This window comes from Dufourea novaeangliae, unplaced genomic scaffold (assembly GCF_001272555.1).
Source record: "Dufourea novaeangliae isolate 0120121106 unplaced genomic scaffold, ASM127255v1 scaffold28, whole genome shotgun sequence".
Classification (NCBI taxonomy): Eukaryota; Metazoa; Arthropoda; class Insecta; order Hymenoptera; family Halictidae; genus Dufourea; species Dufourea novaeangliae.
In genome coordinates this window covers 695,517-710,810 of record NW_015373917.1, presented here as the reverse complement: position 1 = coordinate 710,810, position 15,294 = coordinate 695,517, and the positions used below count along the sequence as shown (strand labels likewise).

The window sequence follows — 15,294 nt, the reverse complement described above, 5'->3', positions numbered from 1 at the left end:
GTATGCCTGATCGATCCGTGGAAGATAGGGGCATTCCATAACAGTATTTTGCAATCATCGTGATGCTGCGCGTGTCTGATTGATATGCCGGTGTTACGCGTGAGATTTGTCGGCACCGTCAACGTTCCCAGCGAATTCAGAGAGAGAGAGAGACGAGTGTTCATTCATGCAAGGTGCGTTTCAATTGACGCACTCTGAGCCGCGAATGATTCACAAACACTCCCTGAATGGAGAATTTATCAGGCATCGATCTCCTTTCGACACTAATCCTGATAACGGTAGGTTGTAAACTTTTTGGCTGATTCGCACCTGTCGTCGCGAGACACTCCACAAACTAAACACAGATGCTTCCACGAAACATAGATCGATAGATTAAACGAATTAACGTGTCGAACTTGTTGGTACTCGATGTCTATTCCAATTGCTGATTAATTTCTTATTCCAGCGGAATGATCGAAGGTGTCGCCTGTTCGGTTTTGATACTCTCCAGTTATAGTTTCGAATGAATACCTTTTTAATATGTATGCAATCTATGCGTCTGATGAAAATCAAAATGGGCTTGATTTTATCATACATTGAAATTTGATTCACTGTGAAAAGTTCAGAGAATATTTCTAATAATTATTTGAAGTGATATCGATTACTAAATTTATTTAACAAGCGTATAAATAAGTTCGAAAATTTAATATTTAAAATGTTTCCCATAAATAAAAACGTAAATCGACGGGAAAATGTTCAAAGAATGGGGATCCGAAGCGATTTTGCGATACTTTTGCCAGAACATATAAAACTGTTACAGGAAATATAGAAATGGGTTAATCACACAAGGGTTAAGAAAGTTTTCTCCAAAAAAAATGTTACGCGCCACTGTGATATTCGTCTTAATTTTCAATGCTTTAAGCCTTATTATAATTACTGTAACTATTTAACCTTAATCTACAGCAATATTCTTTAGTAATCGCAATTTTTATTTTAACAAAATGTTCGGACAATAATTTGAATGTCATTAAGCATCAGGTGTTAATTAGAGAACTAATAACGGAAGTTATCGAACGAAATTAATTATCGCTATCCGGCTACTAATTACCACATCGAATCTTAGAAATGCCACAGGTCTTTGATTACAGGTCTCGATTAGTGTAACGTTAATACCGGTTTCTCGTGAGCCGGTAGAACAAGAGTGTCACGTTCCTCTGCACATCGCGGTCGTTCTCTTCAATTATACCTCCACCGAAAGACCGACCTCAAAGCTTACGTTATTGTAAATTACACCGTTGATCGTAAGGAGCTGCGGGAAATTACCACCGGCTACTCAATATTTCTCGGAGGTGTCCTCGCAATGAAGCGAATTACCTTCACATTATTACTGAGTTAACTAGAGATTCATTAAAAAAAAGCCTTTAATGTCACTTAAATTACACTGATCCTGCGTGTGATCACATAGTTACGCGTGCAACATTCAAGCCTTCAATGTAATCACTCCTTATTACATAGATTATTGATCAAGTACTCGCCAAGTGACGCACCAAGATCCTTCAAGATATTTCTCCTTGTTATGCGTATCCTATTTTTTATTTGTTTGCATAAGAACGTTATGCTCACACGTATGCATTGGCGTAGCCAGGTTATCAGTCAGGCGGGGGCAAAAATATTAACATATCGACTGCCACAGTGGAAAAGGCTGTACGTAGTCAGACACGCTTTATTTTGTTTTTAAAGTCATAAATCGTTGAAATTGTATGTGTTTTGTTAATAGTTGTTTAGTTAAATTAAAAAAAAAAATCTAACGTACTAATTTTCGTGAAACCTTAAATCCGAAACAAAAAAAAAAGAAATTTGTAGTAACTCTAGACCCATTGCTTACTTTCATAAGAGGTTTCACCTTTTGCTCTGGCGATTCGTCTCGTTTTACCGTGCTCATTAGCAAAATTTGATACAGGGGACTCTCGTCCGGTCAATTTTTTCGAGAAAGCAACAGAGGCATTGCATAATTCAATAACCGACACGGTGCCGTTCATACGCCTGTTATCTAAGCAGTTGTCGCAGACGCAACGTGGACGTTGATCTCCGCGTCGTCGGCTTTGTCGCTTCTGTCCTCGTGCAAAAACAAGGAGCGAAAGGTGCGTTAAACGGCGCAAACGGATCGGACTCGGTAAATCGATGACTTATATTTCACACTGTTTCACCGTTAAATTATATTGTTGCGTGTCGATGGATTTCTGTGCGATCGGGGGAATATAAAATTGCGGAATGTAAGTTGAGCCGTGTCTCGCGAAGTGATCTCTAGTCGATCTTTCTTATTTCTTTTTTTTTTCTTTCCCCTCGCAACCCGTGCAGGTACATTTCTGCCCGGTGGAAGAGCCGCGAGAAAAAGAGTCGACTCGCTTGTAGATGTTTCGCGCCTGATTTTAATGTATTTCAATGGGTCGTGAGGTAATTAGCAACAACTTGTGCTCACTGATCATTTGCGTGGAGCATAGTTTCCAAACGTGAACGCTAGCGCACACCAGTCGGCGTTTAGGAGATCTGAGGGGACGTTCTAGTTATTTTATTTTCTTTAATTTTAATTTAATTTTGTAAGATTCAAACGATGAACATGCACAACTACACTTGGAAACTTCAATCGCCATTTTTTTGTTTCATTTTTTTTATAACGTAATATCCACGCCCAACGCGCAACTGATAATTTTAAGCGTATCAACGGGCCGACTTCTGTGCGTAAACGTTCGCTCTCGAAAAAGAATGGCAAAAATCGAACGGGGGAGACCGGTTCTCCCACAACGAAACAATTTTACCGCGTCGGTTAGATACCTCACGATCGGCAAATTATCACGCATTCCATTTTTTTTCTTCCGTCTATTTTAATGACCATGCCGCTCTCAATAGAGGAAGGTGAACGACATTCGATTCTGCGTACGTGTTTTTCTTGTGACGAACGAATGGTTCGTTTATGAAAGATATCGATGTGACTGGAATGAATTTGGTGATTAAGTGGAGATTATAGTTAGTACACCGATTATAGGAACTGAGAGTAGAATTCATGGGAATGAAATTTGCTTGACCTTAATTGACACCTGGTGCAACTACCAAGTCTTTACACGGGAATTTACTGTTAAATCAAGGCTATTACTAAATGTTGGGGACAATCAATCATTTTCGAAAATAATTCGTGTAAATTTGTCTCTTGTTAATTGAGATATAACTGTACGCAACTAATAATTACCAGTATGTATGGAAGTGTCGTGCTTAGAGTGCAATGAATTCATCACAAAAATATGAAATGTGATTTATATTTTACGTATTAATAATCTTAAATATTTTATAATTAATCTCCAATATCTTCAATCGAAGCGATCCAATAAAAGTACATTTTATTTTGCTTGTAGGATTTCTGTTTTACTCGTCGTCTGTTTGCTGTTCGGAGAAAAATTTATGTAACGTTGAAAAAGAGAAAGTGTTTGGGAAATCTCTATGGGACTGTAGCTAAGTAACTGTCAGTGAACGTGCAACCTTTTTCAAAATGACATAATATGTGGATTCGTTCTGTTTATAGTTGCATAATTCGTTCCTCATATTTCAGACTCTAAAAGTCAGTTATGGGTAATTCAAAATTTAGCGAAAACTTAAAGTCAGTGAATTTGAAGAAATGCTTACAGTGCTCCGATTAACTTCGACTAATTACACAAAAAAATGGGCTAATATTCCATTTCAGGACAAATCGTGCTCGTATAAGAAAAAAATGTAAAATTTCAATTAATGTTCTAGAGTGAACTTTAATTTTCATTACCGAACTGCAAATTGTAAGCACTTACAAATCAAAATAGAATAAAAACGAATAAGAATATTATTTTTATTTAAAGAGATTAACAAGTTACAATTAATTACGAACCTTACTTTGAATCTAATAACTCCATAAGTGTATGAACTCATTTTTCGTTCCACTCCACTTGTTGTAAGGTACTATACAAAAACTTAATTTTGAACAAACATTCACAGTCCATTAGTCACTGTTCACTTTGTCTACTTCGCATATCTAGTTGACTTTTAAAAAGAATTCTGATGTAGAATTTAATTTTCACACGTACACAACACACCCAACGTGAACGCAACTACCAATCCCGAGACACTGGCCACATAATAATAAGTGGCTTCGAAAATATTAAACTTCTTTTAATACAAGTGTGAACAGATAGAGAGAAATTGAGGTTGAAACGGGGCAAAGGTTGGATCGACGGTTTCATCCGTGGATAAAAAACCGCGAACGGTACGCGTTCAAAGCCAGTCAAAGGTTACCATGCAAAAGAAATCACGGTGAAGTAAAGGTTCGTAAATGTCACGAGCGTACGTTTTCTTGGTCGATTTGTGACGAGCATCTCGCGTAAAGGCAATGCCGACCATTGTTCGAGAGAAAAGCATCCTGAACGATGATGTACATACCAGTGATATGTCCTCGAAAAATAAATACCCTTAATTAACGCGGCCTTGGGTGAACCACGCTCAAAAAGCACGAAAAACAAGCAACCGGATGTGGTATATCGCAACGAGCATCGTGGTACTGCCAATCGATGTGAATGTCTCAGGTGAACGCGTGATTCGTATCAGAATTATAGGATCACGAACTTGTTCCGACAACAGATCACATAAAAATGGAAAAAAAAAAACAAGAAAAATGTCTCAATAAACCCAGTCCTGGCAAAGTAATGGTTTCAGGGACAGACTAACAGGTTTCACCCCGGATTATTGCAGGCAAAATCGTTGCACACGTGTAAGATAAAGTTTACGACGCTAATTTAGTTATTACACATTGCTACTTTAGTTATTACATATTTTTCTTATGTTTCCCTCCCTGGTTTAGTGATTCTGACATTCTATTCGCACTTTACCGTATTCAAGTTTCAATTTGTGAATTTCTGTGAAAAAGTTATTTATAACCTCTGTCCAGTAATTGACATTAGTCGTAGTATACAAGAATATAAAATTACATATGAATTGAATGTTGCAAACACCGTGAATATTTAAGAAGACTCAAGAAGTCTGAACTACAATACAAAGTATTTTGCATATACATACATACATTAAAGGGATCCATAACAGACAATACTACTGTATATATTTCTTTAAAATTATTGACGCAGATATCAGTCTTATTATGCCCTTTCTCACATTAACCCTCGTGGACCGTTTAATAAACTGTTACATTACTACATTCCTCCACTTAAATTAGGCCTGAATGAAAATCGACTTAACGAAATATATTTTCTTATCGGTAGATTGGAATATACATATGCAAGCTATTAATGTGAAATTAATTTAGAGACAGTTACGGTTCCCGGGATAAATAACTCAAGGTGACTGATTGGCTTTTAACAGCCTCGTGGTTCAAACGCGCCGACGAGTCGCGCGCGAGACCTTTATGTTAATTCACGGACTGGCTCATCGAATGCAGTGCGCAGTAATTTAACACAACAATCGTAATTGTAAAACTATTCACGCATTCCTATGCGTGCGTACGCACGTGGATCGTTCACGAGAACAGAATTTCAAAAGCAAAAGACGCTGCGTGCGTCAATGAAGGAAATCTCCCTTATTGTGGCGCGAGTTATGGCGAGCGACGCTCGGTGGAACAAAACTTGCAAATCAAACGGTGTTAATGACCTTATATTTGCATTTAATGACGATTAGGAATTTCACTTCGTGACATAGAAACCGACCCGGAACACTCTCTATCCACCATAAGGCTTGACTTTGCTGCCACGATGGTACCGGTACCCTTAACATGTCGAATAAACGACTATAATTACGATCTAAGTATTATGTGTATGTATATAATAAACGTCACCCTTTAGATGAAATAATGTTTCATGGAAAATAATTATATAGAATTGAATTTCATCTAAATGATCGCTACGAGTTCGGCGATAGTGCGTTTAACACGCGTTGAAGTCACCGAAGTGACGTTTACGTTCACTACGTTTAACCCTTGTGTTGGCAACCAAAATATTCACGATTACTGAGCAATCTTTATACCCCTATTTTGACAGATTAGATCAACTTAGATAATTTTACATTCATACTTTTCCGAAACGCTTATATTTCCTTTCCTAAATATTAAGAAACATCATATTATTGACGAACATATTGCCACATTTCTTGAATCTTAATTTACAAAATTTACACTTGAAGGAAATGGAAACATTTCGAGGGGAGTTAAATCTGTTAGCTATTTCTCACCTGATTAAATATTTTTCAGTATCTTTCTCTGAATAGGAGACAGATACTTTTACATAACAGAATGTGTATTACACAATAAAACAAAGGAATAAAAATATGTATTAGAAAACATACACTTTCGCCCTTGAGAAAATAGTAAGTCAAAAACGTATCAGAATTCTGGAAACTGAGGGATAAAGACATTTTTGAATTGTGTCATTCTAGGTATTCTATAATTTAATAGGAAAAGAGTATTTAATAAGCCAAATGGGAATTAATTTTACAATTTTTCGAATTTTATTCCTTTTAAAAGAAATACCCCCAAAATTTTATTTTAAGTTTCCTCTTACTTTTCAACCGTGACAAAAACAGTGCACCACTCTCTAAACAAGTAATTTCTGCGTAAAATACGACATACGCAGTATTAGTAAGAAATTACACAGAATTATAGAAACCGTGGTCTGCAAAAAAAAAGAAAAACGTACAACTCTCGATTCATAGGGAGAATCGGTGAGTAAGAGCAGAGATCTATACGCGCGGAGCCCAACTAAACAAGCCGAGAAAGTCAAGAGCGTGAATTCCCTAGGTTAACCATGCTCGAAGAAGGATATCTCACGGGCCAGTTAGCCTACTTACGAAGAAGCGGGACATGAAATTCGTCCCGGGAGTCCCCGCGACGACCGGTTCTCGCTCAATTCGATAATATTGATCGGTATCGCTGCGAAATAGAGAAAAGAATCTTTCTGCACGGGTTACAACGGCTGACCATCGTTTGCCTAAGACTTGCGTAATAAGTACGGACGATTAGCTGTCGCCTGTGTGTTCCGAACTCTCCTCGTCTTCGATTCCCCGACCGACCGACCGACCGAAAGAGATTTCAAAATCCGGTCTCCGTGTGACTTTCGAGCAGAGAAAGTCGTGCAATTCGTTTGGATGTTCGTCGAACGATTTATGGAAAACTTTCGTTAGAGGCCATTAAGGTGCTCGGAAATTTAGATGGAATTAGAAACTATCGGCGAGAAAATTAATATTCCATAACGGAAAACATTGTTCCTAATGAAAACAGACGTATAATATAATTTTGCAATAATTTCTGACGATTTCATCTGAATAACACGATACGAATTGAACTTTCCATATTTGTAATCGCGCGTTCAAGCGAAAACGTATTCGAATTTGACCACTGCGCATGCGTTCGATGGTCGACCGGCGCTCACACAGTCAACGCAAAGCTTAGACGATATTACAAACAAGATCGTTTAATGTAATGAGAATGTTAATAGAATATAATTCAAATTACGATTTCTAATATGGTTCTGAGAAGAAGTTGTCGATGCTTTTATTATAATACTATCCTACGATGGTAATTTGAACTACGTAAGTAACAGACGCCAACTAGGTCGTCTGCTAGGAACAGCTGACAGCTCGACCGGACAAAAACGTGGTTTCACGAATTTTGCACGCAATGTTTTATGTATATCTGTCGCTTCCTATTTTCTTACACGTGACTTTGCTCTTAAAATAGCAACGCGATATACGTACACGAAAAACCGATCGTTTACTTTTCATTATTTCAGGTTCAACAGTTTCTCGGTGAAGGAACGTGTTTTACCGACACATTTAACTAGACATTATGTAATTTACGTAGTCTGTAAAATCAATTATAATTGTTTGTATCACACAATTCATAGATATTAATGATTATTTGATACATTTTCATCCGAATGTTTAGAAACCCTTGCATGACACATTAAATTAAATCACGAGATTCATCGAAGAGAGAGTAGGTTATGTCGGCATCGACACACGGATTAGTTATGATATTCCACGAAAAATGAATGAAATTGAATGAGTTTATGGCTGTATCGTAGAATAGGAACATAGTACAAGCGTAGGAACAATTTCGAAATTTAGCGCTAGAACTGGGTAGTTATCAGAGATAAGATTACTTGTGCACTAAGGTAACATTGATAGCGAAATCAACGTACCTGACAGTGTTGGACCAAAGTGCTGGTCTGCTGCTCGATTCTGGGTCGTGACTTGACACATGTCGTTGAAACTTTCCTTCGTAATTGGGCGAAATGTCCGAACTGGCACAATTTCTCTGCACGAGCACAGAGCCTACTCGACCCTATACACGCCATAGCGAAAACTGTAGTGAGCCGAGTCATACAACTCCCAAAGACTTTCGAGTTCCACAGTGGAACTTCCACTAGTCCCCACGTCCCCACCGACACTTCAAAATCGCTCCCCCACTCGGTTTTCCCTTTCCCTTCCCCACTTGTAAATACACCTGCTGTGTACGGCATTAAATCGGAATGGTATACTTATACTGACTTATACCTGTGAATCTTGACGATCTTGACTGACTTCGGTCATCGAGTATTTCCGAAGAAATCGTTTGTAGACTTTCGAAGAAATGACGAATAGGGTGCTTGTTGGCGACATCTCGCCCATTTAAATTTGAAACATGTAGTGGGTAAAACTGGATGAAACTGATATACATCCATTTTTTTAAAATAATCTTATAATTTCTCAGTTTGTATCAAAAAAATTTCTATTACCTTCCTATACATCCATTTGTAATAAACTTTCAAAGGATACGGTTTTTATCATTATGTCCTATACGTACTGTTCAATATATATATACTTACACATATTTAGAGACCTGATAGTGTGCCAATTACTTTTTTTATCCACTGTAAATCAATTAAATTTTATTAACGCTCCAAGTTCTAATGTGCTTTTCTGAATATCATAAAAAGAGATCTTATACAATTACATTCTGTAAAAATAAGTTCGAAGAAGAATTTTTTATAATTATACTATTCCTATAGTAATTGAAATGAATGGAATAACGTAAATAAATTAAATAAATACGAGCCTTAATGTTTTTAGAAATTTATATATGATGAGAATTGCCCTTTAATTCGCGTGTTTTGATATGTCTCAAACTAATTGATCTATAGTAATCCTTAATCATGGCGAGCGGCTGGTTGAGAAGGTTATCCCATGCTTTTCAAACATTTGAACGAGCAGTTGATGTTATTCTTGGTCGCGGTTTTCCACCAGGTCATAAGAAAATCAGTTTTATATTGTATTTACTTTTATACGCGTAACGCATTAGAAATAACAAACTAAATACGTATTTAATATGTCTTAACCTCTAAGAGGAACACCGATTAAATTTATGTACAAATGGATCGGAATATAATGTCATTCAAATAGATATACACTTAGCTATTGTGTATATTCCATACTATTGTTGAAATGTATTATTTGTATTTCATTTAGCTGGTTTATGTGTGATCGAGCGTAACCATGTTGTGAATCAAGTGCAGGCTCCTAATTTACCTAGTCGATCTTTAAAGGATATTTTGAATGATGCATTTTTATGGGCAGTACCTAAAAAGCGCCGTAGTTTAGAAAAACGATTGAATAGAAGATATGGTCTACCTGAATATAATTGGAAACCACATGTTCCGAAAACTAATCTTTTGATGTGTAGAAAATGTGGTCATGATTACGAGGCTCATACATTGTGTGGTAAGATCTATAGGGTGGCCATGAATGTTAATTTTAGTTAGTAAGCAAACTTTAGTATATTAATATTATTTTAATGTGCACAGGATATTGTTATGAAATAGTAAAAAAGGAAACAGAACAAATGCAAGAGGCCATACAAACTGAATTAGGATTGAGTCCAGTAGAACAAGAAGTTTTAGTGTTATATGAAGGGGAAAAGGAACGACTGAAGGATGAATTTTGGAAGGTACTTCTGTTAATTATGTTTCCAATTATAATTTACATTCTATATAGGAACTCCTGTATTTTATGTATAATGCACTATCACATTTTTATACAGAAACAGAGAATCATTGAATTACCTAAGAAGAGACCTGAATGGTTTAATCAGAATTTACTTCAGCCAACTACAAAAGAATCATCTGACGAGACAAATCTAAAACCTGTAGATGCACCTTTAAGTGCAATTAAAGAATAATTTACACCAACAAGGTACTTTTGTTTATATCAAATAGAGTTCGAGTGAAAATAAACTTAAACAATATTAAAAGTAAAATATTCACCATCCTTACTTTATTCTTAAAGTATAGTGTCATTGCAATTGTAACGTAAATATCTTAATTCTTTTTAATCGCCACAGCATAAAAACAAAATAGTATATGTAACATTATTAACAATTTTATTGACTATTTATAGAATAAATTAATTCTTTTTATTTGTATTGCATTTTTGTGTGATGATTACTTGCTTCCGTTAAATCTTATCTGGATCAGCAGTTACAAAATTCAGTAGTTCAAACACTTCTACACCAGATAAAGTTAACACACTTACAGTCAATGTACATATAGTATTTACATTTACCTCTTTTTTTTTAAAACAACATAATATTTTATGGAACTTGCTAAGAAATCAATTACATAAGATTATTATCATTATTCGTACGTTAAACAGCTATTAGTCAACAATCTCAAAACCATCTATAGATACTTCTTTATAAAAATGACTCAAAACATGTTCATGAAATTCTGCAAAAGAAGTAACTTTCCCATAAAAAGATCCACACAACGGACAAATTTTATTGTCTTGTTCAGCATTCTCTGCTGGATTGGAACATCTTTCTAAAGGTTGGTTCACAGTTTGAAGGCTAGTCTGAGTTGCACCGTGTTCTTTAAAACTGTCATCTGAATCGAATTGCGTGCCAGCTTGACACATTTTTTTGTTCGCATTCATGCGGCAATTGTTACACATCGCTCCTATAAGATCCATATGTAAGGTACACTTTCTTTAAATTTATGGAGACACTGTATATTATTGCTTACCTTCTTTCATCTTTTTAAAATGTTGTAGTGCCCTCTTTAACTTAGTTTGTTGTGCTAATAATGTATTTTTTATTTGAGATATTCTAATGTCATGTTGTTTTAGTAATTCTAAATCTGTATCAGAATCTTCTGGATAAGTAAATCCAATATTTTGTAAGTTTACTTCAGTGTTGTTTTGTAACTCAACCATCTAATTAAATGATTATGAAATACCATTAATCGCAGACCATAACATCTACAGAGTTCATAGCACGTTTTACTTACTTCTGCATATTGCTGTTCGAGGTCTGATTTTTCTAACATAATGCTGTTGATAAGTCTTAACGATATTTCTTCCAAACTTTGTTCCCCTTCACCTGAAAGTATAAAAGTAATAAAATACAATAAAATTGTTAGACTGAGAAATATGCTTAATGTAATAAACACTTCATAAGTATATACAAACCGTTACTTGTAATTAATTGTTGATTATCATCTTGTTGTTTTGGGGAGTGGGATATATCTTGAAAATTATAAGATACAATATCTGTTGGTTGAGCAGGAGAATGTTGTTTAAGTGTATCAGAAATTTTTGTTAATTGACTACCTAATGATTTATTAGTTCTTGTTAATTTTGTTAATCGGTTCCATAATTGACGATTTTCTGCTGCTACCATAAGAATCTGATGATTCAGTTGAGACTTCTGCTTTGTAAGCTCTTCTACTTTTTCCTGTGTACCAAACTGTATTAAAGTACATTGTATTTACACATAAAGTTAAAATATTTTATGATTATAAAGGAAATATTATATGAACCTTCAAGGTTTGTACAACAGTTTCCTCACTATCAGTTTTGACTTTTGTAATTGCTGTTGATTCGTCTTTACCACATTCAAGCCTTAAACACATATTTTCTTCTTCGACAGTAGCTAATCTTGTTTCCAACTGTCGACAACGTTCATTCATGGTTTTTAATGCAACTAATAATGCATAGTGAGAACCAAGTTTTTCAATATTTGGATTCTCTATTTGTTCCATGTCATTCATAATACATTAATACATTTGATCAAAATAAACACAATTTATACCTCCAATAATGTTGCAATGGATATTTCAATTATGTGCAAGAAAATTGCAGGATACTTGTAGAAAATAAGAAAATCAATGTCATTTATCAAAATTTAAATCAAGAAAACATTTCGTAAAAAGTACAAATTTCACAACGAACGAGAATAAGGTTAATAATAATCACAAAATGTTCAAATTAGGTTATGTCCTTGCACATCTTAACAATATGAAATTATCATGAGTTTAGTGCAAATCATATACGGATATTGTACTTTGTATCTAATAGTAACATATATGTTGATATTAGTGACAGACATTAACACGGTTCACTGACAAATACATTTGGGATTAATGACGCGATGTTGGTGAATCCCCTTGTTAACAAGTCGTATCGCAATATTTGAAAAGTATACGGCACTTAATTATTTCTTAAGGTCCACTTTCACTTTTGCATTAACATTCAGGAACTAAATAAACATGTCGATTTCTATTGTGTATACATTTTATCGAACTGGGACTGACAGTTGTTTTCAAACAATATCGCAAAGATAATCCAACGTGATTCAACGCATTATCTTACACCATATGGGGTGTTTCAAAAATTCGTATTTATTCTACATAAATAGTGTATGGGAACCAAATTTCTTATGGTACGCACATTTATAAATACGCACAACATATATGTGAGGAGCATTAGTTAAATACATATGTAACATTGAAGACATATATATATATATGTCCTCTTCTGTATTTTTCTTCTTTTTTTTTCATTCGCGCAATTCTATATTTTATTATATCAATTACATATGTATACTGCACAGGCTATCAGTTTTTTTTTTTTTTTTTTTTTTTTTTTTTTTTTTTTTTTTTTAGCGGCGGTAATGCCTTATGCGCGCCTCGGAGTCCTGGGTGGGACTCGCACCCACTAAAACCCCCACAGCAGCCTTCTCGGGCGAAACTCGGCGGTGGCAGGATCTCGTATGAACGCACCGCCGCGCCTGTGCTCTTAGTCTTGTCACCCTTATCGGGGAGCCCGTTCCGTGGGGGCGATGAAATGCCCCCCAGACGTGATCGATACCACGGTCACCCCCCCTACACTACTCCGCCAACGTCAGAGGACTGCACTCCGACGCCGGCACTGCCGGGCCGCTTTGGATGCAGCCGGGAACCCCAGCCCGACTGCATCAGCGGCCCCGGCGAACGCGCGCGCGAAGGCGGGGGCCACAGGGGCCGAAGCTCCAGCTCCCGATGTCCACGCACGCGTCCGCCCATACACGCAGGCCTCGCCTGCCGGAGAGCGAGGAGACTCCGTGTTTAAATGCGACTTTAACAGTGTTCTGGTCGTTTATTGTTATTTTCAATGACAGGGGATTAATCTACGTTCTTTGAGCTTCAAACTGAATGCTTGATCAATACGTAAATTGTCCATAGAACGTTGGAAAAGCTATTTAAAGTGAACTGAACGGGCTACGCATCGCGAGATTGAGTGTCAACCTCTGCAAACAATTGAGATTTTAACAATGTTCTTGTAATTACTGGTTCCCACCTGCCAGAGAGTACTAATCTGCGTTCTTTAAACTTCGAATGTAATCCATGACGAGGAAAAATGATGCCCGTTCAGCGGTGTATATCCGATCAAAACCTGTTGCAATCACATAACCACTAAACAGGCAACACTTTTCTTCGTCATGCATTACATTCGAAGTTTAAAGAATGAAGATTCGTACCCTATAACGGCTGATTCGTCTTAGCCAAGCACTCAACTTGTAGCTGAAGGAACGTAGATTAATCTCTTGTCAGTGGCAATAACAATAAACGACCAAAACACTGTTAAAATCACACTTTATTTGCAACGGTTGACACTGTATCTCGTCGTGCGTACCCCGGTTAGTTCACTTTGGACAGCTCGTACATCGTTATATGGACAGCTTTCGTTTAGCTGAAGCATTCGATTTGTAGCTGAAAGTACGTAGATTAATTCGCTTTCATTGATAATAACAATAAACGACCAGAACACTGTTAAAATCGCATTTAAACGCGGAGTACCACTTTTTTTTCGACCGGTGGCGCCACCCGCGGCAATTCGCTCAAACTGCTAGCCAAATAATACCGACAGGTGAGTGAACATTCCTAGTGATGGAAAAATGCGAATATCTCAGTAATTAAGCGCTTAAAATGAACGTCATTTGTCTCAAATTGTCCCTCCGGACTTAATGCATGGACCCAATAGTGCAGAACCCCTAAATTAGTAAAATTAGTTATGCCTGTATTACCGCAGCCCCTTATAGGGCGGCAACCCTACTTGCAATAGATTTCGATTACATTTACACCACTAAACGGGCATGGCTCTTCTTCGTTTTGCATTAGATACACCGTTTAAAGAACGTAGATTACTTCCATCACTAGGAATGTTCACTCACCTGTCGGTATTATTTGGCTAGCAGTTTGAGCGAATTGCCGCGGGTGGCGCCACCGGTCGAAAAAAAAGTGGTACTCCGCGTTTAAATGCGATTTTAACAGTGTTCTGGTCGTTTATTGTTATTATCAATGAAAGCGAATTAATCTACGTACTTTCAGCTACAAATCGAATGCTTCAGCTAAACGAAAGCTGTCCATATAACGATGTACGAGCTGTCCAAAGTGAACTAACCGGGGTACGCACGACGAGATACAGTGTCAACCGTTGCAAATAAAGTGTGATTTTAACAGTGTTTTGGTCGTTTATTGTTATTGCCACTGACAGGAGATTAATCTACGTTCTTTCAGCTACAAGTTGAGTGCTTGGCTAAGACGAATCAGCCGTTATAGGGTACGAATCTACATTTTTTAAACTTCGAATGTAATGCATGACGAAGAAAAGTGTTGCCTGTTTAGTGGTTATGTGATTGCAACAGGTTTTAATCGGATTTACACTGCTAAACGTGCATCAGTTTTCCTTGTCATGGATTACATTCGAAGTTTAAAGAACGTAGATTAGTACTCTCTGGCAGGTGGGAACCAGTAATTACAAGAACATTGTTAAAATCTCAATTGTTTGCAGAGGTTGACACTCAATCTCGCGATGCGTACCCCGTTTAGTTCACTTTGGACAAGTCATACAACGTTATCCTGACAACTTTCGTCTTGACCAAGCATTCGATTTGTAGCTTAAAGAACGTAGATTAATCCCCTGTCATTGACAATAACAATAAAC

At 36.6% G+C, this 15,294-nt stretch overlaps 3 protein-coding genes across 4 annotated transcripts in view; 1 reads left to right on the top strand and 2 right to left on the bottom strand.

Moving 5' to 3' along the window:
• The window catches only part of LOC107194259 (decaprenyl-diphosphate synthase subunit 1), a 39,742-nt gene extending 31,365 nt beyond the window's left edge, over positions 1 to 8,377 (bottom strand). Inside the window, exon 1 of the mRNA XM_015583852.1 lies at positions 8,199 to 8,377. Within this exon, the coding sequence (XP_015439338.1) occupies positions 8,199 to 8,354 (156 nt within the window). The 5' untranslated portion in view covers positions 8,355 to 8,377. The remainder of the gene's footprint in view (positions 1 to 8,198) is intronic.
• An 814-nt stretch (positions 8,378 to 9,191) lies between these two features.
• LOC107194286 (39S ribosomal protein L32, mitochondrial) lies at positions 9,192 to 13,151 on the top strand. 2 transcript variants are annotated; one of them, XM_015583888.1, is made up of 5 exons: positions 9,192 to 9,282; positions 9,505 to 9,756; positions 9,840 to 9,982; positions 10,076 to 10,227; positions 12,975 to 13,151. In XM_015583888.1, exons 1-4 carry the CDS (start codon positions 9,192 to 9,194, stop codon positions 10,211 to 10,213), a joined length of 624 nt encoding a protein of 207 aa, XP_015439374.1. In that variant the 3' UTR covers positions 10,214 to 10,227; positions 12,975 to 13,151. The 2 variants fall into 2 exon arrangements, with proteins under 2 accessions (XP_015439374.1, XP_015439373.1); XM_015583887.1 differs by lacking the exon at positions 12,975 to 13,151 and having other exon boundaries at positions 10,076 to 10,256.
• LOC107194234 lies at positions 10,690 to 12,071 on the bottom strand. The gene is made up of 5 exons (XM_015583824.1): positions 11,850 to 12,071; positions 11,500 to 11,764; positions 11,319 to 11,410; positions 11,055 to 11,244; positions 10,690 to 10,988 (listed from the first exon to the last, which is right to left on the bottom strand). Exons 1-5 carry the CDS (start codon positions 12,069 to 12,071, stop codon positions 10,690 to 10,692), a joined length of 1,068 nt encoding a protein of 355 aa, XP_015439310.1.
• Positions 13,152 to 15,294: the final 2,143 nt, after the last annotated feature.

Coding starts and splice junctions, on each gene's coding strand:
- LOC107194286 (XM_015583888.1), top strand. CDS start 9,192: ATGGCGAGCGGCTGGTTGAGAAGGTTATCCCATGCTTTTCAAACATTT. Junction 9,283..9,504: donor TGGTCGCGGTTTTCCACCAG/GTCATAAGAAAA, acceptor TATTTCATTTAG/CTGGTTTATGTGTGATCGAG. Junction 9,757..9,839: donor CGAGGCTCATACATTGTGTG/GTAAGATCTATA, acceptor TAATGTGCACAG/GATATTGTTATGAAATAGTA.
- LOC107194234 (XM_015583824.1), bottom strand. CDS start 12,071: ATGGAACAAATAGAGAATCCAAATATTGAAAAACTTGGTTCTCACTAT. Junction 11,765..11,849: donor CTGTTGTACAAACCTTGAAG/GTTCATATAATA, acceptor TTTGGTACACAG/GAAAAAGTAGAAGAGCTTAC. Junction 11,411..11,499: donor ACAATTAATTACAAGTAACG/GTTTGTATATAC, acceptor TTATACTTTCAG/GTGAAGGGGAACAAAGTTTG.